Raw genomic sequence first — 23,852 nt, forward strand, 5'->3', positions numbered from 1 at the left:
TAAGCATGTCCAGTCCCCTGCCCTTCTGATAGGACCAAACACCCTCCACCCCCAGACATTTTTGTTAAATCTATTTGCCCCAGACCTCCTCAGGGATTGAGCTCACAACCCTGGCTTTAGTAGGCCAAATGCTCAAACCACTGAACTCTCTCTCCCCTCACAAAGTTCTTTTGAGTTTAAAAGGATTCCGTGATCAAATAAAACTGGGACATGCTGATCCAGAGGCATTTGCTGCTTGTCATGGCCATAGCATTTTGAGAAACAGCCCAAATTAAAACAAAAAGCAGTCCAGTAGCACTTTAAAAACTAACAAAATAATTTATTATGTGATGAGCTTTCATGGGACAGACCCACTTCTTCAGATCTTCAATTGATATGAAGAAGAGGGTCTGTCCCATGAAAGCTCATTATCCAATAAATTATTTTGTTAGTCTTTAAAGTGCTACTGGACTGCTTTTTTGTTTTGGTACAATACAGACTAACACGGCTATCTCTCTGTCACTATTCAACATGCAAAGCCCAAATTAAATAGTTAAAGGAACACAGCACTCCCACAGTTTACCCTGGAGAGTCTGTCAAATTGGATCTGCACCCTGAGGCTCAGGAATTCCCTCCACAGAATCCAGCCAGCAGCAGGTGGAGGGGTGCAGAGCCCCATGGGCCGGACCAGGTAAGCTGAGGTCTGGATCCAGACCACAGGCTCTGCCAGGGGCCAGGAAGCAGGAAGGAGCTTCAGCTTCCACTGCTGGTAGCTCCTGTTCCCAAGAGGGTGGAGCCCAGGAGCAGCAGCGATGGGGAACAGAGCCATGCAAGTCTGAGGGTGCTGTAAAGGTTAAGTGCACCTCCTGTCACCCACACACTGCACACTCACCCCTTCCTGCACCCCCTCACACCCAGACCCCCTTTCACTCCCTTCCTGCAGCCAGCCACACCCTCCTCCTCTCCTCTCCCTCCCAGACCCCACACCCTCCTACTACAGCCCCTACCTGGACTCCTCACCCACACCCTGCTTCTGGCCCTTCCCAAACCCTCCTTCCTGCACCCCACACACTAAATGCTCATGACACCTTCCTCTCACCTAGACCCACACCTCGTAGAACCCTAGAACTGGAAGAAACCTCAAGAGGTCATCGAGTTCAGTTTTCTGCCCTCTCAGCAGGACCAAGCACCATGTCTAGACCATGGTTTCCCAAACTGGAAGGCATGAAGAAATTCCGGGGGCGGGGGGGCACAAGGTGATCCATCCCACCCCCCTCATTTCCCCACCACAAGGAAGAGCTGGCCTTTGCTTCCAGCTCTCAGCCCCTGCCATTTTATGTGGGTGACCCAGTGCAGCCACTATAAAAGCAGACATCCATCAAAGACCCACGTGAAGCCAGCTGCCTTCTTCAAAGGTGAGTGAGTGTGGATTGAGGGGGGAGGAGTAGTAGTATGGGGTTAGATGGGGGACTGGGGATGCCTGGCTTGGGGGAAGGGAGGGGCTCGGGCAGGCAGCTCTTGGGGCTTAAGCAGGCAGCTCACAGGGCTCAGGCTGGCGGCTGGTCCCAGCGGCACAGGGCTCAGTCAGCTTGGGTGGGCAGCTCTGGCAGCACAGGGCTCGGGCATGTGGGCAGCTGGCATGGACAGCTCTGGCAGCTGGTATGGGGCTCAGGCAGCTGGCCAGCCAGGGCTGAAACTGGTACCCACAAGGGACCAAGAAAATCTATTTGTGCTTATTTTTAATTTAAAGTAACATTTTATATAAAATTTTGTGCTTATTTTAAATTACAAATGGAATTTTTGGATGATGGTAAAGAAGGGGGCGGGGCATGAGGGCTTCTCAGAAATCAAAAGAGGGACATGATGCCGAGAAGTTTGGGAGCCACTGGTCTAGACAATCAACACTAGGTATCTATCTAACACGCTCTTAAAAATCTCCAGTAATGGAGATTCCACCACCTCCACAGGTAATTTCTTCCAGTTTCTAACCACCCTGACAGTTAAGAAGTTTTTCCTAACGTCTAATCTAAACCTCCTTTGCTGCAGTTTAAGCCCATTGCTCCTTGTACTATCCTCAGAGGCCAAGGGGTTCTCCCTTCTCCTTGTAACCTTCCTTAAGGACTTAAACTATCATCACGTCCCCTTTAAGTCCTCTGTTTTCTAAACTAAACAAGCCCAGTTCTTTCAGTCTTCCTCATGTTCTCTAGACCTTTAATCATTCCTGTTGCTCTTCTCTGGACCGTCTCCAATTTCTCCACATCCTTCTAGAAATGCAGTGCCCAAAATTGGACACAGTACTCCAATTAAGGCCTAACCAGCACAGAGCAGAGCAGAAGAAAGACTTTGCATGTCTTACTCACTACACTCTTGTTAATGCATCCCAGAATCTCGTTTGCATTTCTTTTTTTTGCAACAGCATCACACTGTTGACTCTTATTTAGGATGAAGTCCACTGAGACCCCTAAATCCCTCTCTGCAGTACTCCTTCCTTGACAGTCTCTTCCCATTCTTTATGTATGAAGCTGTTTCTTCCTAAGTGGAGTACTTTGCATTTGTCCTTATTAAACTTCATCCTGTTTACCTCAGACCATTTCTCCAGATCATTTTGAATTATGACCCTGTCCTTCAAAGCAGTTGCAACCCCTCCCAGCTTGGTATCATCTGCAAACTTAATAAGCATATTCTTTAGGCCAATATCTAAATTGTTGATGGCGATATTGAACGGAACCAGTCCCAAAACAGATCCCTGCGGAATCCCACTTGTTATGCCCTTTCACCATGACAGCAAACCATTAATAATTACTCTTTGAGAACAGTTATCCAGCTAGTTATGCAACCACCTTACAGTGGTCCCATTTAAGTTGTATTTGCTTAGTTTATTGATAAGAATATCATGCAAGACCATGTCAAACACTTTACCAAAGACTAGCTATACCACATTCACCGCTTCTCCACTATCCACAAGACTTGTTATCCTGTCAAAGAAAGCTATCAGATTGGTCTGACATGATTTCTTCTTTACAAAGTCATGCTGGCTGTTGCCTTTCAGCTTATTTTCTTCAAGATGTTTGCAGATGAATTCCTTAATTATTTGCTCCATTATCCTTCCTGGCACAGAAGTTAAACTGACTGGTCTGTAGTTTCCTAGGTTGTTTCCCTTTTTACAGATGGGTACTATATTTGCCCTTTTCCAGTCTTCTGGAATCCCTCCCAACTTCCAGGGCTTTTCAAAGATGATAGCTAAAGGCTCTAAAATGTCCTCTATCAGCTCCTTAAGTATTCTAGGATGCATTTCATCAGGCCCTGGTGACTTGAAGACATCTAATTTTTCTAAGTAATTTTTAACTTTTTTTAAATTTTATCCTCTAGACCTACCCCCTTCCCATTAGCATTCACCATGTTAGGCATTTCTACTTTGGCCTTCTTGGTGAAGACTAAAACAAAGAAGTCATTAAGCGCCTCTGCCACTTCCAAGTTTCCTGATACTGTTTCTCCCTCCTCACTGAGTAGTGGGCATACCCTGTCATTGGTCTTCCTCTTGCTTCTAATTCTTGTTACCCTGTATGTCTCTTGCTGTTTTAAGCTCATTTTGTGCCTTAGCCTTTCAAATCTTGCCCCTGCACACATGGATTGTTTGCTTATATTCATCTTCTGTAATTTCTCCTAATTTCCAATTTTTATATGATTCCTTTTTGATTTTGAGATCATGCAAGATCCCCTGGCTAAGCCAAGGCAGTCTTTTACCATATGTTCTATCTTTCCTATGCAGCGGTATAGTTTGCTTTTTGGGCCCTTAATGTCCCTTTGAAAAACTGCCAATTCTCTTCAGTTGTTTTTTCTCTCAGTCTTGCTTCCCGTGGGACCTTACCTATCAGCTCTTTGAGTTTGCCAAAATCTGCCTTCCTGAAATCCAGTGTCTTTATTTTGTTGTTCTCCCTTTCACTATTTCTAAGAATCATGAACTCTGATTTCATGGTCACATTCTCCCAAACTGCCTTCCATTTTCAAATTCTGAGTTCCTCCCTATTTATTGAAATCAAATCTAGAACTGCTTCCCCACAGTAGCTTTTTCCACCTTCTGAAATAAAAAATTGTCATCCATGCAATCCAAGAACTTTCTGAATAATCTGTGCCTCACTGCGTTAGTTTCCCTAACATATGTTGGGATCCCCCATCACCACCAAATCCTACGTTTTGGATGATTTTGTTACTTGTTCAGAAAAAGCCTCATCCACCTCTTCTAACTGGCCAGGTGGTCTGTAGTAGAGCCCTAATATGACATCACCCTTGTTTTTTACTGCTTTTAACCTAACCCAGAGACTCTCAACACCTTTGTCTCCTGTATCCATCTCCACCTTGGTCCAGGTGTGCACATTTTTAATATATAAGTCAACACATCCTCCCTATTCACCATGCCTATCCTTCCTGAGTAAGTTGTACCCTTCTACACCAATATTCCAATCATGTACAGTAGTCCCTCTGGGTATGTGATAGTTGCATTCTACACAACTCTTGCATATCCTGAATTTCGGGTAAGCTGGGGGGTGGGTGCCTGGGCGATGGTTGGGGCAAGCGATTAAGCCTGGGGTGGGATAGGGCTGCACGAGGGGCTGGAGGATGAAGTTGAGCCAGGGTGTGTGGGGCTTGAAGCCAGGTCTGCAGAGGTGGGAACAGGGCCCACAGGGTCGGTGGGCAGAGGGCTGGAGCTCGAGCCCTGTGTGTCACACTGGTGGCTGAAGCCTGAGCCCCACACAGGATTGTAGTGTGCCCGGGCTGGGAGCCCTCTGCATGGGTTGGGGCTGAGCTGGGACCGCAAGGGTGGGAATGGGGGTTTTAGGCCCCTCCCCAGTTGCCTGAAGCAGAAGGCGGCTGGTGGGGGACCAAAACCTTTCTCCCTACTTTCCCAGAGCAGTGCCTAGAGCTGCTCTGGGAAGGGGCTCTTTGCCTGCCTAGCTTTCTGCAGCTGCAGGAAGCTAGGCAAGCTGACAGCCACACATCTTCAAGTTATGTGAAACTCACATTAAAGCAAATTTCGCACAACATGAAGATGCGTAAAGCAAGGGTTTACTGTATATTATCCTACTAAGTCTCTGTAATACTAATTATGTCAGTCATGTTTGTTTATTTATTAGGATTTCAGGTTCTTCCTGCTTATTACCCATACTTCTTGCCTTTGTATATATGCATCTAAGATAGTGATTTGCTTTTGCCTCCCAGTTCTACCTAGTCTTTCTTTTTTCTCTGCTATTATAGCCCATGATCCCTCCCGTTTCCAACCCAACTCCCAGGTCTCCAGGTTTTGTACCTGGATGTGGGCTTTGGTCACCTGTCCCTGTCAAACCTAGTTTAAAGCCCTCCTCACTAGGTTAGCCAGGCTCGATCCACATACATTCTTCCCATTCCTCGAAAGGTGACTTCCACCACCCTTGATTATCAGTCCTTCATGGAACAGCATCCTGTGATCAAGGAAGCCAAAGCACTCCTGGTGATACCACCCAGAATGACATGTCAGGGGTGGCAGATGGATGCCTCCATCACCCTCAGAAGATAGTCTCCTACCACCACCACTTTGCATTTCTTCTTCGTAGTGGTGACAGCAGACCTTCCAGCCTTGGGGGTACAAGGCTTCTCTGCTTTTGCTGTATCCAGAACAGTATAACTGTTTCCCAATACCATGGTGGGAGGGTTCTGAGCAGGCATGGAGCATTGCCTGCTGCCAGAAGTGACCAGCTGCCAGTGTCCCCTGAGCCATCTCCTCCTCCACCAATATTGTGTCAGTACTCTCTTGTGGTGGGACACCTACCTTAAGCTCAGCTGTCTCCACATGAATACCGTCCAGGAATTGCTCACGGATACAAATACTCCTTAACCTAGTCACCTCCTCTTGTAGCTCTCTCACCTGTTTCCTGAGCGATTCCATCAGAAGACACCTTCCACAAGGGATGGTCCCCCCAGTTGGATTTCAGTAAGTGGGAAGTGCAAGTCACAGTCCTTGCAAAACCATGCCAGGGTCTGGGTGGAGTCATCCCAGGTCAGGTCTGTCTGACTACAGGTGCAGGTAAAGGAGACAGGGCAGTGCTGTCAGAGGTGGTGTGGTTCCTCCTACCCACAGTGGATCCCCCTCTATCACACTCCCTCTGTCAAACTCAGCAACAGGATCTCTCTCTCCCTCTTAAAACTCCCTTATCTGCCCCCTCCCCATTCACTCTGGCTCTGGCTTTTTAAAGCCTTCGGCAAACCTAGGTGAGGACTTCTCCTTGTTCGTCACTCAGAGGAAGGCTGATCCTGAGGCTGATCAAAGGCAGTCAAGGGAACAAGGGATAGAACAAGGTTCCAACCCTCCCAGGCACACATTCCCAACTGCCACAGTAACAAACTGAAATCATGTGCAATCAGAATTCAAACTTTAAACAGTCAAGCAAACTCACTCTCACCAAAGGCCAGTTCACTCACCAGGCAGCCTCTTCAGCAACAGTATCTCTTTCTCTCCCCCTTAAAACTCCCCTGTCTGCAGCCCCCCATCTGCTTTGCTCCGACTGACTTTTTTAAAGCCTCAGGCCTGCTCCTGCACCCCCTCACACCCAGACCCCCATAGCCCTGGCCCCCATATAGATTCTCACTTCTGTGGCACCTGACAATTGTGTACAGGTCACTGGCCCCGAGACAAAAGAGGTTTCCCAACCATGTTTTACACTATAGCTTGGCCACACAACACTCAACCTGCTTGGGCCTTCAACTTCATCATGCAAGGCTGGTCCTACTTCTCAACATTAGATGTTCAGGAAGGAGTCAAAGTATGTTAAGCTAAGTAATTCTTTATCTTAGATATGTTACGAGAGGGAGTTGTAGAACTGCATTATGCTGTGATAACTTTATGCCTTCTAATGTTTGTTACTCTTTAATTTAAGGAAGATTTTCATGAATTGGTATTCTACTCAGTTTGAGTGCTCTTGTAACATGCTATGAAACTCCTCTTCTGAGATAGCAAGAACCTGGGCAGTGCTCTCTGCAACCAGAATTGGGACAATAACCATCTTCAAGAACCTCAATTACTGAAAATGGCTAGGAACCGCAATCTTCTGGTCAGATAAAGAAAACAGCAAGCCATAAGCCCTCGCCCATAAATTCAGGTCTACAATATCCCACTACAGAGTATGGGCTCCTCAAAGTGGAGGTCCTCCCCTATATTCTGCTCTTCCCTGGGGAGGCTGGAAGCTTGGAGCCAAGATACTTGGTACATAAATAGATTGCCAGCTGAAGACTGCAAAGCCACATCAACAATGTAAAGAGATGCTTTGACAGAGGCTTTGATGACTAACTCTCTGAAACGAGGGATTGAAATTGTCCCCTTTGATTTATTGAATAACTGCAACAAGATGAAAAACTCTGAACACCCTCCCTCCTCCCCACTGCTTTGCAGTTGCACACTGCTTCTCTGACATTGAGAAGGAATGAAGGCTGTCAGTGTGCCCTAGTTAACCACTGAGAGCAGTGCAAAATGGCTGCTGCATGTGTGCCACCAGCTGGGGTACTGCTGCTAGAAATGTCAAACTGTAAGTGCCAGGTGCCAAGACACCTAATGTGAAGCACTCACGGGGAAAACCACCTTGAAGAACCTCAGTTACTGAAAATGGTTAGTAACCTCAATCCTTTGGAGGCATTCCAGAAATCTCAACATTTCCTACTAGACATCTGCCTCTCTCCCCACAGGTTAAGATTGCTCTACCTATCAGTGACATACTGTCACCTGTCACTGAGACATACATCTGCCATACTATGCCATTTGCTTTCAAACAGACAGAATAATATATATTTGTAAGTAGTCTGGCGCCCAGGATAAGCTCCAACTCCTTGGTATTAGATGTCATTAATTAAAGAAATTATCAAACCTGCTCTAGAACTTCTCCTGCCTAGTAGTATAAACGCTTATATCTTCAATTTAGGAAAATTCCTCGGTGGTTCCTCAGTTTCAAGTTGCAAACTATCAATAAAATCTGACTGGGCCCAGTCTCATTTGAGTTTTTGTAACACACAACACATTAGTGGAATCGGCCAGGTTGGGGGCGAGAGAGATGAGTCCTATTAGATAAGAAGGCCATCCCCAAGTGAGTGATGTCCCAGTCCTTCACAGAAGCAGTACGGGTGGCATGTTAAATTACATGCTGTCATAAAGGTCCATTTTCAGGGATCCCCACTGCTGGAATATGCTGGGGACAAGTACACTGGAATCCATCTCCCATTCATGATCTTGGGAGAAGTGTCTGCTTAGGTGGTCTACTATGGAATTCTGTTCACAAGGAACATATGCTGCAGAAATGTCTATCAGAGGCATTGTCACAGCCAGATAGCCTCTGCACATAGCAGATAGGAGCATGTTTCACCCTGGTGGTTAATATGAAATATATATGCTATACAGTCTCTAAGGACTTGGATGACATTGTGGATAACTGAGAGGAAGTGTTCCATGCTCATCTGGTTGCCTGAAACTCTAGAACATTGACATGGTAGCATGGTTTCTCCTGGGGCCCAGTGCACTCGGATCACATGATCAAATGTGCGTACACCCCAACTTTCTGGAAGGAGCCATGGTAAGCATGATGCCTAGGATGGTTGTAGAATCTCCATCATTGGAGATATTTAAGAACAGGTTAGAAAGATATCCAACAGGGATGCTACTGATGGTGCTTGATCCTGCCATGAAGGCAGGGGACTGGACTTGATGACTCTTGAGTTCCCTTCCAGGTCTAGCATTTTATGATTTTATGATTATGGGGGTGTTTTACTGGAATGGAACACCCTGGCATACATTTTGTAGTTGAAGCCACCACTGAAGAGAGTGCTTGACCCTGCAGAGCATGCTGAAAGACTTCTGAAGGGAGTGTTTGTGGGATATGAAACAAGTGTGAAACCATCCCTAACTACAGCCTGTGAAGTCTGCCATGTTTGACTATGTAAACTATAGTGGCCATTTGCCCTAGCAGTTGTAGGCATTCTCTGGCTGACACTTGGGGGCTGTCTGTCATTATCAGTTTGGGTAACTCGGAAAAATGCTGTAAAGGCAGTTTTGCTTGTAGGCACACTATAAATTACAGTCATTGTGTTGGGCTCAGATGAGATTCTTGGGGATTTGTCTAGAGCTAGTGTGCGCTACGTACCTTTTCTGTGTGTCTGGTGGCCAGTAATGCCTCCTATGAAGATAAGACTCTTACAAAACAATCATCAAGTAGGGGAATATCATAATCTCTGACTTGTGAATGTGAACAGCAACCACTGCCAGAAATTTTGAGAATAAACTCCATGCTGTGGCTAGGCTGAAGGGTAGCATGCAGTATTGATAATGTTGATTTTACAGGGTGAAACAGAGGAATCTCCCATGTGAAGGGTCAACTGTAATGTGGAAACATGCATCGTGAAGGTTGAGGGACAAAAGCTTTGTGATGTCGGAATAATCACCACCAAAGCTATCTTCTGAAGTGTTATTTTCATTTTAACATATTGAGCAAGCCTAAATCCAAGATGGGTCTCCCCATCCTCTGGTTCTTTTTTGGTGTGAGAAATTAGCAGAAAAAGAACCTCATTGCTCTGTGACAAGATGGTACTTCTTCTACAGCTGCTAATAGCAATAGATTTATTTCCTGTTGTAACAGGGACTCATGGGAAGAGTCCTGGAAGAGGGATGGTGAAGGTAGATGGACTGCAGGGGAAGGGTTTGGAAATAAATGGGACACAAAAACTATTGAAGACAACTTGCAGCAGCCACTTGTCTGAAATGTGTTTTTGCCAGAAAGGATAGTACAAGTAACAGGCAATCACTAAGAGCTTGTATATTGCTTGGCATTCTGGAGAAGCGAGAGATGTTGAACATTTGACCAATGTTTCAAAATGATTGCCCTGAAGTAGAAGGCTGGGACTACTGCAGGCTGACCTGCTCGTATCATAGTTGTTTCTGTCTATGACATTGATTATATGCTCACTGAGGTGTGTGTACAGCTCTGGATGGAAATGTGGCATATAAAAGTGACCCTGTTTTCAACTGGGTTACTGAACATACACGCCCATAGTTTTTAGAATTGTGCAAGAATCTTTGAGGGTATACAATGAGGTGTAAGTACTCTATGCAAATATTTTCAGTCCTCAAATGGCAGATCCTCAACTGTATTTCTTTAGGAAGTGCGACCCATGACCATGGCCATTACCAACAACTGGCCTGCTGCGTTAGCAGAGTCAAGAGACACCTGCAACTCTGTCTTGGCTATGAGGGAACCCTATGCAATTTTGGCTTTGTATTGGAATCACATACCATCTGGCATTTGTTCAATAAAGGATCTCTTTTTATCAAAAAAATTGTATACGTATTTTGCTAAGACTGACAAGTTGCTGGTGAGGTGGAATTGTAGGAGGCTGATGCATAAGATTCCTGGGCAAAGATATCTAATATTTTCCAGCCCTTATTATTTGAGATAGTTTTGTATTGTAACTGTTTACTCTGATGATGTACTGCCTCCACTACTGGGGCAGTTTGGATTGAGTGTGTGAAGAGCAACTATGCTCCTTTGGCCGGGACATGATATTTTGTATCCATACATTTGGAAAGTAGAATAGTGGCTGCTCTCTGCTATATTATTTTTGCCAGGGCAATCTTGGCTGACAGGAGTATCTGCAGTATCCCCATCAGTTTATGCTGAGTCTTCCACAGTCCTGACAAGAGAAACATCTAAAGAGCATGTAACTCTCTTAAACAGGTCCTGAAAATTTGCCTGGGTAGCACAGTGTCCCCCTTCTGCAGCTTCCTCAAGTTCCTCTAACTCATCCAGTTGGGATTCCAACAATGGGGCCAAGGGTGGAGGATAGGGGTACCATCAGTACCAAACAGCAGGGCTCCCAAGACCAAGAGCTAGGGCCATGGGAGTGGTGAGTAGCTATGCTAGCATGAAGCTTGGTGCCATAGTCTTTATTGGGATGGTCAGTGCAGATGCCAGGGACAGGATGGACTGCATATGAATGGCATACAGCACCATCATAGTAGAATGTATTACAGCTTTCTTCAGTATCATGGGTGTGCCAAGCAAGATGTTTTATTTTTAGTTCATGCTCTGGAGCTAGGGCCTGGCTATGCCAGTACCATGACTCCTCAGGGCATCTTGGTACTAGACACAACCCGCACCTTTCAGTCTGAGGTGGTCAATGCCTTCAGTATTGGGTTAGATTTTATTTTTAAACAGATATAATATCTTTATAGATTTCTCTCTGAGGCAATTATTTCAGCCTACGTTTGGTTGCATTTCACAGCAGGCTGAACAGATCCCTGTCTTTGATACCCATGTCAGCTGAAGCACTGGCTTGACCCATTGTGGGACATAAGGTCTCCTGACAGTCAGACTCTGCAAGATGACTTAACTCCTTTTGAGTTTCAGAAGTCACTGAAGTCGCCTAACAGATTGAGGCTATGCTCTATAAGCTGAGTGAGTGTCAGCAAGAACTCTGCCAGGTTGAGCAGCAAGCCCAGCTTGTCCAGAGTCTGTCTGGTGAACACCACCTGCAACTGCACCTGATTCAAGGACTGCCACCAGAGGAGACAGTCATCCAGGTACAGGTACACCTGAACCCCATTATAGCAGAAAAAAGAGGATGTTACTGCTATACGTTTGGTAACACCCTGGGGGCCATGGACAGCCTCAAGGGGAAGAGTTGTGAATTGAAGGTACAGACGGCCCACTGTGAACCAGAGGTACCAGCAGTAGGAGGGATGGATAGAAACGTGCAAGAAACCATCCTTTAGGTTGAGAGTAGCATACTAATCCCCCAGATCACGTGAGGGAATGGTTGTGTGTGTGTGTGTGTGTGTGTGTGTGTGTGTGTGCGTGTGTGTGTGCGTGTGTGTGTGTGCGCGCGCGCGCGCGCGCGCGCGCGCTCCAGTCTCCTGTACTCACAGCAGGACCCATCACCATCCCTCAAAGATTTTTTTTTTTTAAATCTACTTGCCCCAGATTCCTAAATAGCCCTCTCAAGGACTGAGCTCATAGCCCTGGGTTTAGCACGCCAATGCTCAAACCACTGAACTATCCCTCCCCATGGTGCCAAGAGATACCATGTGGAACTTGTGAGACACCACAAACTTGTTGAGCTCCCCTAGGTCCAGGACGGATCTTCACCTAGGGAACCAGAAAGTAATGGGAGATGCCATTGCCCCACAGTGAAGGGGCACCTTCTCCCCCATCCACAAATTTAGGAGCAACTGAACCTCCGCAAGGAGGTGCTGCTTGTGAGAAGGGAGCCTGAAGAGGGGTGGGAGGGCAGGCAGGCACACTGGAGTGGAATGGGATAATGTATCCTGAAGCAACAGTCCTGAGGACCCAGTGGTTCAACCTGATGGCTGACCAGGCCTGGAGGAATGGACAATCTGTTTAGAAAGGGGAAGACAGGATCCATTGATGCAGGTACATCAATCAAAAGCACACCATCAAAAGGAGCTCTTCAATGAGGATTTTTACTGGCCACAACCAGCCCCAGACTGCTGACAGCGAACCTGCCAGCGGGAGTAATGACCCTTTCATTGCTAAAACTCCAAGTGCCCATGAGGTTGGAAGGGCATGGACTGCTGTTGATGCTGCTGTGGCTGTAACGTAAAGGGCTTCCACTGCTTAGCAGGACTATACATGCCTAAGGACTTCCTGGTACTGCGAGAGTCCTTGAGGGTGTGGAGGCAGATGTTGGTCTGTTGAGCGAACAACCCCGGCAATTGAACAGGAGATCCTGGATGGTTTGTTGGACCTCCATAGGAAGCCCCAATGCCCCAGCCAGTCCACCCAGCACATGGCTACGTCCAAGGCAACGGAGTGGGTTGGAGAGTTGCAAACATCGAAGGCCACCTGAAGGCAGGTGCAAGACACCACATTGCCCTCCTGAATAAGAGCAGAGAACTCCCTGAGATTTCCAGGAAGGGTCTTTTTAAACTTGAGAGCTGCAGCCCAGGAGTTGTAATTGTAGCGGCTAAGGAGAGCCAGTTGGTTAACCACCCAAAGTGTAAAGCCCCCAACCAAACAGACCTCTCCATCCAGAGAGGTCTAGGGGCCTGGCATCTTTGGACTTAGGGGCCAGAGCTTGCTTGCCTTGGTGCTCTCTTGTCACAGCATCCACCACCAAGAAACAAGGTGGCAGATAGGTATACAGGTACTCACAACCTTTTACTGCAGCAAAGTACTGGCACTCTATTACACAAGCAGTTGGGGGAATAGAGGCCAGTGTCTGCCAAATAGTAGAGGCAGCAATCGTGATAATTTTATTAAAAGAAAGGGTCACACAGGATGGATCTTCCAAGATAAGAATGTTACAGTAGGTTCAACAGACTAACTTCCTCCACTGGAAGATTCGGACTTGTGGTCACAAGGCAGAGAATCTCCTGGAGCACCCTTATAGTCAACAGGTGGGGGTCCCGAGGCCAAGGCACCTGCTATGGCTTTGTCTGAGGAGGATCTGGAGGCACCACTGGTGCAGGATCCTCCAACAGAGGAGAAGGAACAGAAATTGCCTCAGGAAAAGTAGGGTAGTGGGAGCTGTGAGGCAGGCATCTATCAGCAGCGTCAGGAGCTTTTGAAGTAGATATTGTAGCTGACCCAGCAAAGGAAACCATGCCCATCAATTCATGGTACTCCTAGAGCTCCCAGTACAGGTTACTGAGCTTGAGGCCACTGGGTGGCAGCAGGGTCCTGTTCCAGGCCTTGGAGGTCCAATATCAGAGAAGACCAAGGAGGATTCATTCCCAGAGAAGCCACCGGAGGAGCATGACCAATGACTGGCTTGGTGCGTGTGGGTTTGCAGGACTAATGAGGTGAGCCAAAGCAGTGAGGAGAACAAGAACAGTGCCAGGGCAAAGGGTATCAAGAACCGGGCTGGTGCCAAAGAGAATGTTGTCAAGCAGAGTGGTGCCAAGGCGAGACAGGAAAAGAAGTCGATCTGATGTCGGCAATGGTGCTGAGAGGTATCATGGCATGGAGAGTGGTACTGGTGTCGAGAACAGGACCAGTGCCAAGAGGTAGAGCCACGCTGAGAGCGAGACCAACATTGGGATCAGCATGGAAAATCGAGACCAATGTCAGGATGAGGACTGGTTCTGAGACTGAGAAATGCGTTGAGAATGAGATCTGTGCAGGGAGTGGAAACCCTACAGAGTTCAGCTCTTTGGCATCACAGAGGACAAACATTAGGTGTCTAACCCCCGAGAGTCCCAGTGAGAAGAGCCAGACTGGTGTGGGCAGTGGGACCATATTCCTGAACAGGAATGTGGTCATGGCACAGTCTGTGCTGGGTGGTGTCTGGAGCCCAAGAACAAGCATCAAGGAGATGGCATCGGGACTGGCAAGGCATGGTGCTGAGCAATGGAAGAGGCAGAGTGTGCCAAAGAGCTGGAATTGGAGAAGTTTGCACTGGAGGCCCTGGCCGCAGAACAGTCCAGTGTCAAGCAGAATGGAGGAGGAGGCTGCAAAGGCATCCAGCACTGCAAGTTAGAACGAGGACACCTCATATGGCCATGCTAGGACTTAGAGCAGGGCCAAGGAGTCGAATGATTGGGCAATGGCACCTGGACAGGTGCAGGCTTACCCCGGACAACTTTCAAGGGGCAGAGACCTCCATGTGTGCTGGGGAGTTCATCATTTCTATGAGTTCCCAGGCTGCCTGGTATGTATCAAGAGTCAACAAGGGACCAGCTGTGGGCAAGTCCAAGAGGATAAGGCTCAGTGCACAGGACGCACGGGCATCAGAATCACAGGGCCCAGGAGCATCCAGTACTGCCTGCAAATGAGGATGCTCCTGTCAACAGAGTTGGTGCCAAGGACTTGGGTATACTGGAGGTGCACACCAGAGAGAGTGAGAATGTTGCCACACCAGCAGTTTTGGGCAAGTTGAGCCCTGGCTGGGCGCCAAGTCAGAGCTGAAGACAGTGTGCCGTGCACAGAGGATGGAGGTGCAGAACCTTGCCACATCAGTTGAAGTGACAACTGCACAAGGACTTGCCGGAGCCAAAAGTCATGCTTGTTACAGGTCCATGGCTTGAAACCCCTGCAGATACAGAATTTATCTGCTTGATGAGCCTCACCCAACAACAAAGGCAGGAGTTGTGGAGGTCTCTCACTGACACAGACTTTAAGCAGTTAGAGTCCTGGGATATTTTCATTCCTAAGTTTCCGAAGGGGAAATGATAGGAGAAGGAGGAAGACCTTCCTTACCACAGGAACAGTGAAGGCTAACTAAACCAATGGTTATGCTAAACACAGCTATTACAACTATTTACACAGAAAAAAATAGGGATCTGGGTAGTAGCAACAGGTACTCAACTAGAAAATTAAACAGCCACCACAGGTGGTAAGAGGAGGAGAACTGAAGGGTGCCAGGTTGGCTGAGTCATAGATAAGCTTCACACAAGCACCACTCCCGGGGGGCTCCCAAACCAACGGGGCTAGCTAGTTGGAGGGAAAACTTGCCAACAGCCATGTCACACCTAACTCAAATAGATATGAGGAAGCACTCAGTGAAGAACAACTAAATATGGGAATGCAAAAGAAGAGATATTTGGAGGGAAGACATCAGTGATGTGCATGGGATTATAACTAAGAGCAATATCATTAGTGAAATTTCAGCTATGAGGGAACCTTGCTGACAATGTACTTTTTTGTGGACCAGCCTCCTCAATGTATGTAAGGGGCAACTAACACAGAGAACTTTTACATCTAGTCTGAACAAGCACTAGAACACATGCACCATAAAGAAAAATCTTTCACTTGTGCTGGGCAACATAGGATAATTTAATCCCTATTAGGTATATATGATTTATTAACTATTCAATCTTTCAGTCCATCTTCTCTGAGTCAATATGGAAGTCATTCTTACTAAAAATCACAATGTTCTAGCAGACAGGAAAAGAGAACAGGAGGCATTCTGGACTAGTAACAGATATGACTGAAAAGAAGCACAAAACCTCACTTCATCAGACTCACCTGAGGTGTGTAGGGTCCAGGGGTCATAGGGTCAAGACTCTCCAAATCTGCCTCCTCTAGTGCTGCTTCTTTAGCAGTAGAGATATCTCTCTCAAGCTGAGTCAGATGCTCATCATACTAAAAAAAAAGGAAGTTTGTCAAGGTTGCACTGAAACAGAAGTTGATTATACAAAGAGATTGCAATAGACTAGTCCACATACCTCAGCCAGTGTCTGGCAACAGATGTTCACAATTTCCTGAGCAGTTTTTGTGTACAGACTATCAGGCCCTGAAACAAGAATTACACCTCATGTTATCCGAGTGCTCCTTAATGCTGTCACCTTGAACACACAGCTTATGGGTTCTTAACGCAGCCCATGAAACAAACCAGACCCCATAACCTGTCTTCTGATTTCTCTGTGACAAGGAAAACTACAAAACATGGCTGGGATTCATGCAGAGATATGACATACCCATTCCTCCTTCCAGGTGCTACCCTGAAAATTGAGATATTAGACAACGTTAAAAAAATTCTAGCTGTTATGGTTGCAAAGAAACCCTCAAAACGTGAGCCAAATAACTGATGCAGAGATGGCTACGTGAATCTGTGGAGAGTCTGTAACAAAAGCTCTGAGAAATATAAGACATCCCATTAATCTCAGTGAGGTTAATTCAGAGGCTCAATAATTATAATTTAAAAATCAATAGTTGACTAATTTTATTTCTTGTGTAAGAAAGGAAAGCAGTAAGTCTTATTTTGGTGCCACAAGATACAACATCTTTCTCACCTCTTCACTCAAGGAGGATTCCTATTCAAAAGGGACTATTCAAGCTCCACTGAGGGTAAACCTCCTATTCAAGCTCCACTGAGGGTAAACCAAGATCCAGAGGTACAATAGGGCTGAAAAAGGACACTTTCATAATTTGACCTAAATCTTCAGTGAGCTGCTCTACAGCACAGTGTATTTTGTGGGTAGAATTTGAATGAGTGCCATTACTACTGCACCACAATTTTACTCTTTTCATACAAAGGCAAGAAAAGCAAGTGGGAAAGACTGCCGAGGTCACAGTCTACCATTGCAATATCACCTCAAGTGCTCTGTCCAATCCAAGTTTACAATATCAAACCTCTCTCCTCTGATCCCACTTTGGAATTCCAAAATAAATTAACACAACTACTTAAGGAACTCCCTGCTGCTACTCAGGACCTTATTAACTCAGACACACCATCTAAGCCCCATCCTAGATTATCCTATTTACTTCCCAAAATCCACAAACCTAGGAACCCTGGATGACCTATCATTTTGGGTATTGGCACCTTTATCACCCGACTATCCCGTTATATGGACTCCTTCCTCAAACCCTATGCCACCAACACTCCCAGCTATCTCCGAGATACCACTGACTTCCTGGGGAAATTACAGAACTTTGGAAAAGTTCCTGACAACGCCATCCTTGCCACAATGGATGTAGAGGCTCTGTACACTAATATTCCACACTAAAACGGATTACAAATGATCAGGAATACCATTCCTGATGTCACCACAGCCAATCTGGTGTCTGACCTCTGTAACTTTGTTCTCACCCACAATTATTTCCAATTTGGGGACAATTTATACCGCCAGATTAGTGGAACTGCTATGGGCACCCGCATGGCTCCTCAATATGCTAATATATTTATGGCGGACCTGGATGGAACAATGATTCCTCAGCTCTCGTGACCTATTACCCCTCCTCTACTTAAGATACACTGATGACATCTTTACGATTTGGACCCATGGTATAGAGATTCTAGAAGAATTCCACAGAGACTTTAACAATCTGCACCCCACCATCAGCTTATGCCTCAATTACTCCACACAAGACATACATTTCCTGGACACTACAATAGAAATCAAGGATGGCCTGATCGGTACCACACTCTACCAGAAACCCACTGATCGCTATACTTACCTACACGCTTCTAACTTCCATCCTGCACACATAACTAGATCCAATGTTTACAGTCAAGCCCTTACTTACGATTGCATTTGTTCTGATCTTACTGACAGAGAACAAACACTACAAGATCTTTACCAAATATTCATAAACCTGAATTATCCACCAGGAGAAATAAAAAAAACAAATTGACAGGGCCAGACAAATACCCAGAGACCAGCTACTCCAAGATAGGTCCAAAATTGCCAAGAATAGAAGACCACTGGTCATTACCTACAGCCCCCAACTCAAACCACTGCAACGCATTACTAAAGACCTACAACCTATCCTTACTCAGGATGTCACACTCCAGAATGCCCTAGGTGACAGGCCTCTTCTTTCCTACAGACAATCTCTCAACCTTATGAGGATTCTCACCCACAATCACAGTCTATACCGCAGGAACACCAGTCCTGGAGCTTTTCTTTGCAACAAAGCCCGCTGCCAGCTTTGTCCACGTATCTTTTCTGGAAATACCATCACTGGACCTAACCAGGTTATTCACAGAATCACAGGCACATTCTCATGTTCCTCAACTAACAACATATACGCCATCATGTGCCAACAATGCCCAGATGCTTTGTATATTGGACAGACTTCAAACTCTCTTAGACAAAGAGTTAATGGGCACAAAACAGACATAAAAACACTCCTGATCCACAAACCTGTCAGCCAGCATTTTAAGAGAGGAAAAGTTTGCATCTTACTGAAGCGGAATTTTCACAACACTCTTGAAAGAGAGGCTGCTGAACTCTCTTTTATATTGAAATTTGACACATTAACATGCGGTTTAAACTGGGATGGGAATTTTCTGGGTCATTACAGGGGCTCGTTTGCATACCTGGTTTAATCTAATTCTTGACTCCCCTCCACCCACCCACTTCTGCCCCTCTACTCTGATTTGCTCACCTTGATTTTTTTTGTTCTGATTTCTCCACTTTGATTACTATTTTTGGTTCTCTGTACCTTAAATATTGAGTCTGTTCTGGTATGGCTATGGTCTGAAGAAGTGGGTCTGTCCCACGAAAGCTCATCTAATAAATTATTTTGTTTGTCTTTAAAGTGCTACTTGACTGCTTTTTTGTTTTGAGGAATACGGAGCTGTTTGTAACCTACTGTGCAGACATGAGCACAGAGTGTGACCCTGACATCAGCAGCCCTCACCTCTTTACACCGTACTCATCCTCCCCACACAGCAAGCAGGGGGCTCCTGGAAGCAGCTCCCAGACAAAGACCGAGAGCAGATGGCAGTGGGAGAAGGGGCCCCTGAACTGCTGCTGGTAGCTGGCTGGCTACATTCACTACTTCATAAGTAATTTAGGGGACCTGATGGCCCACCCTGGTTACAAGCCCCATGAGGACAGGCTGCTTTTCCAGAAAATCCTACAAGCAGCAGACAAAACAGGAGTCCAACCAACACTGTAAGGGAGCAACATACATATAACTGTGTTCCAATAGATAAGAAACGTAACACTGAACTAATGTTCACCAAGACAGTGTTAAGTGAGGAGTTACCATAGCTGCCATGAGAAGGCCAAAAGCTGTAATGCAATTGTGCAAGCAGCTTCTCATTCAGAAATAAGAAGGTCTCTGCCTGGACTAATCCCTTGAGTGGGAACCTGATGCAGCAGTCAGTGGTCACCAGGGTTAGGTACTATAGGGCTGGAATCAAGCTGACAGCAACAGAGTATGGGATGGGGGATCTGATGGCCTGTCAGCCATAACACATTCACGTGTTCCACATGAAAACACTGCCGTCTGCTGTTCAAGCCATAGCTAGTGCACTACAAGAATCACTTAACTCTGCCCCACACCCTCATGAGATCCAAATGATTCTACCACAATGGAGCCAGCAGCACATAAGTGAGTAATCTTCAGCCACCCCCTACAGGCAAGATAAACAAAGACCAGTGCTAAGGCATGGACAACCCCTACCAGATAAAGTGCAACCCATCCAGCCCTAGGGATCAGGAGATGACCACAGTCACAATTCAGGTCCAACATATTGGAGGGGAGAAGGGAAAGAGAGAGGAGCAGAGGAAGAAATACTTCTAGTATCCAAAGGTTCCTGGCCTAACAATATTGCCCAAGAGTAGTGCTTGTTACATGTGATGAAACAGCAAACTAGGGCTTTGACCCAGTTCTAACTCTTAAACAGGGGAAACAGTCTAAGGTCAAAACAGAGTTTCAGCAGCTTGTGTGGTCTGACTGTGCATGGTTAGACCAGCAGTCAATCTCCCCACCAGAAGATTTTACTCTGCATGAAAAGTTCCTGTTATAAGGCCAGCAATGGGACTTAGATATCAGTCCTGAACAAGTTTATGAGCTAATTTATCTGTGCACCCAAGAGCACAACTGCTGTAAAGGGGCTTGATGTGGACAGCATTGGTAAATGGAATGTTAAAAGAAGGAGAGGAAGTATATGGAGGAAAGGAGTCAAGATGCTTGTCAGTGAGGGAGACTGTGTTCTGATCACTGAGAGGGTCCAAGACAGAGGTACTCATCATTGTGTAAGGAAGAAGAGTACAGGGTGAGGATTTACTGCGGAATTTTGTAAGTTTAATTCTTTCTGCAACCATCCTTAGCAGAGGGCATTGTCCGTGCTCTGTCAAGAACATTCTTACCTCTGAAAGAGAAATCTCTGAGTGTTATAAGGAATGCAATTTAACCTGAAATGATCATTAGGTTCACAGAACTACAAAACTGAATTATTTTAAATATAAACAAACAAACAAAAAATCAAACATCTGCAATTTAACTAGACTCCTACAGCATACAGAAAGTTTAGCTGCTGTTCAACAGAACTGGCTTTGGGGAACACAGTTTTAAACTAGTGCAAGTATTTCGAGTGGTCAGATATGGTTTCAGGACAGCAGTATCCAGGGCCGATATTTGAATTACCTACCATTGTACTTAATGCTGTTGGCAAGGATCAGTTTAACATCATCCAGGAAAGTTTCCCTGTTCTGATATTTGTGTTTGGAGATATTCTGGAAGAGATCAATCAGTGATAAGAATGGCCACACAGGTCAAACTTAAGATCTATCTAGCCCAGTGTCCTCTTTTCTCACAGTGACCAATGCCAGGCACCGCAGAGGGAATGAACACAACAGGTAACCATCAAGTGATCCATCCCATCTCCCATTCCCAGCTTGGGCAGAAGCAAGGAACACTCTGGAGCATGGTTTGGTATCCCCCCCCAATCCTGGCTAACAGCCACTGATGAACCTGTTCTCCATGAACTTATCTAGTTCTTCTTCAAACCCTGTTATTGTTTTGGTCTTCACAAAATCCTCTAACAACAAGTTCCACGGAAACAGAGTTAAGCACTTTCTAAAATAGCTGCTTGATTCAATTTACATACCTTGCGGATGGTCTCAAGATCCATTGGATTAATGATCACTTTGTAATAATCTGGAACAAACTTTTTATTAACCGGATGATGAAATGGCCAAGACTGCAGAAAATAAAAACACAGACAGAGATAACTGGCAACAATTCCTTGTAAAAATGATGACTGGATCTTGTGTAACCTCAGAGAAAAGCACAGAACTAAAAGCGCTACAAACAAATCAAAGTTTTATATGCTTCATCAGCTAACATCCACAACCTGTACTACACAATGCAAATTTTACCAAGTGCACTTCACTATTTAGGACTGTTACTTTCAAAGTAGCACTTTGAACAATATCAAGCAAATTAGTTCCTAGAAGAGTCAATGAAGGAGAAACACCTGAATTCCAAACCCACAGGAAACTATCAGCAGGAGCCAAACATAAACCCTGAGATTTCTGTGAAGGAAAAGGAAAATTCAGAACCCTGACACAAGTCACTTTTCCTTTGCGAAACCTACTAAAAAGCACCAACTAGGCAAGGCCTGTCAAAATTTTAGAGGGACAGACACCAGGACAATTTATTCATATACACATAGAAAATCAGAGGTACACAAGACACTAACCTATTCCAACACGCCACACTACAGATAACTGTGGCCTGGTCTATAAACAATTGTATCAATGTAACAGAAGGAATGATTTTATACTGATTTTGTTCAACTGGTGCAACTCTGTGCAAACTTGCATTGCTTTAAAATTAGCACATATCTGTTTAACTTGCACCTGTAAATTTAACAATGCAAGATAAACCAGTATAAGACAGCTTTAGGATATAAGAGAGCCCATAAAAATTAAATTAATTTAGGTAACAAGTGCAACATTTGCATCCAGCCATGCCCTCATCAGCATCTTGCATGAAGCATTTGTGGAGTCTAGGGTCTTGGCAGGGAATTTTCTTGCTCTGCCTAGTTAAGCTTACTGCTGCAAGTACACAGCTGAGAAAAATGCCAGAGAGCTACTGTGATGCCATTTGCTGTGCATCGTATTGACAACCAGCTAAACTGGATTTGCCCTCTGTAAATGCGGATAATACTGATTTAATTTTAAAAAATTTAAAACTTTCCAGAGAGCACCATTAGAAACATTACTTACTGATTTACACATTTGATCAAATGGGCTTGTCTAAATGAATATAATTTGCAGCTAGCAGAAGTATAAACCTAACCCACAATACCCTGCCAAACAATAAGTACTGCCATATACTAGAAGTTCATTAGTGAGGTTCAATGTACCCTGCTATCAATGGTAGTTGATTTTAGTGGAGTAAAGAACTTTTAGTCCATGGCACTAGAGTAAACGCAGACAGCAAGAGAGACACTACTGCACTGTAACATCCAACATACACAGATAATTATTATTTCAGAGAGTAATGCATCTTAGGGAAAAAATACAAGCAAAATACCCGGTTCAATTATAAACATCGAGACCACATATAATCTTCAGGTGTGGCTGCAGGATAACCTAGATCCCAGAGAACTGTGTGTAAGGAGGCCAGAGCATCAGGACCCTCAAGTCTCACATCCTCCTAGTGGAAGTAATGGCTGTTGTGAATGCAGTTTTCTAAAACAAGACAGGCAACAGAGTTTAAAAAGGGGGCTCAACTGGAAGTCCCATTAAGTGCTGCTAAAACTACCAGGTCTTGGACCAGAGAATGCAGGAAGAAAAGTCCTTTCAGAATTTTCTTCTTGATGTGATCAGGAAAACCTGACTTCCCTTGGATATGTGGATCAAACATTGATATTACTTCTAAGTGTACTTTCAGATAATGTCTGTTAAGCCCAGTTCCTGAAAGTGTAGCAGGTGCTCTAAGGCAGTGTTTCTCAACTTTTTTTTTTTTAAAGTACCCCTTTAAAAAAAACTAAGAACCCCCAGCACACAATTTTCAGGCATACAAATTTTGTTTCTCCCATTGCAACACATTTGTTTAAACAACCTAATTGTAACTGGTTGGTTGGAAGAAATTGCCTGTAGGCAATAAGCTTGCAATCATACTTATGACTGTACAAAGTAGATAAATACAAACAATTAGATGAACATAAAATAAGTTGATATATAATTTATTTTTATATATCTATATAATCTATATAGAGAGAAGTGCATCTCCAGCTCCCTACTCTAACACAACCCCCACTCCTCCTCCAGAGTCAGGCACCCCCAGCTCTACCCCGCACTCTAACCCAATGCCTGAGACTCACTGAAGCCGCCACCACCTCCACAGGTTTTTCCCTCCAAGCACAGTCTGACGGTAAGCACTTCAGGCATACGACTCCAAGCAGGAACTGCATTTCATTGCTCAAAGAGCCATGTGCAGCTCAAGAGGTGAATACTCATAAGGGTACATGCACCAGGAGTTGAAAAACATTGCACTAAGGTGTCCTGGATGGAAGTCTCTACCAGATGAGTCCCATAAGCCAAGGACCCCCCTGAAAACTGGGATCCCACTGGCCAAAGTGGACCATTTTAATGGAAATTTTTTCTGTTAAGTAGGACCTACTGGACTGCCTCTGAGCAACGCTCTGCCTCCTCCTTC

General features: G+C 45.3%; 1 protein-coding gene across 5 annotated transcripts in view; it reads right to left on the reverse strand.

Moving 5' to 3' along the window:
* Positions 1 to 23,852, reverse strand: part of TAF1 (TATA-box binding protein associated factor 1) — a 163,856-nt gene that overhangs the window by 24,635 nt on the left and 115,369 nt on the right. For 4 of the 5 annotated variants that reach the window (XM_075007599.1, XM_075007597.1, XM_075007602.1 and 1 more), the window contains exons 32-35: positions 21,292 to 21,384; positions 20,833 to 20,917; positions 16,172 to 16,239; positions 15,972 to 16,088 (exon numbers count right to left, since the gene is read on the reverse strand). In XM_075007599.1, the coding sequence (XP_074863700.1) occupies positions 15,972 to 16,088; positions 16,172 to 16,239; positions 20,833 to 20,917; positions 21,292 to 21,384 (363 nt within the window). Of the gene's footprint in view, positions 1 to 5,841; positions 6,026 to 15,971; positions 16,089 to 16,171; positions 16,240 to 20,832; positions 20,918 to 21,291; positions 21,385 to 23,852 lie in introns of those variants that run through there. The other variant, XM_075007601.1, reaches the window with a different exon arrangement.

Source organism: Carettochelys insculpta, chromosome 13, assembly GCF_033958435.1.
Source record: "Carettochelys insculpta isolate YL-2023 chromosome 13, ASM3395843v1, whole genome shotgun sequence".
NCBI lineage: Eukaryota > Metazoa > Chordata > Testudines > Carettochelyidae > Carettochelys > Carettochelys insculpta.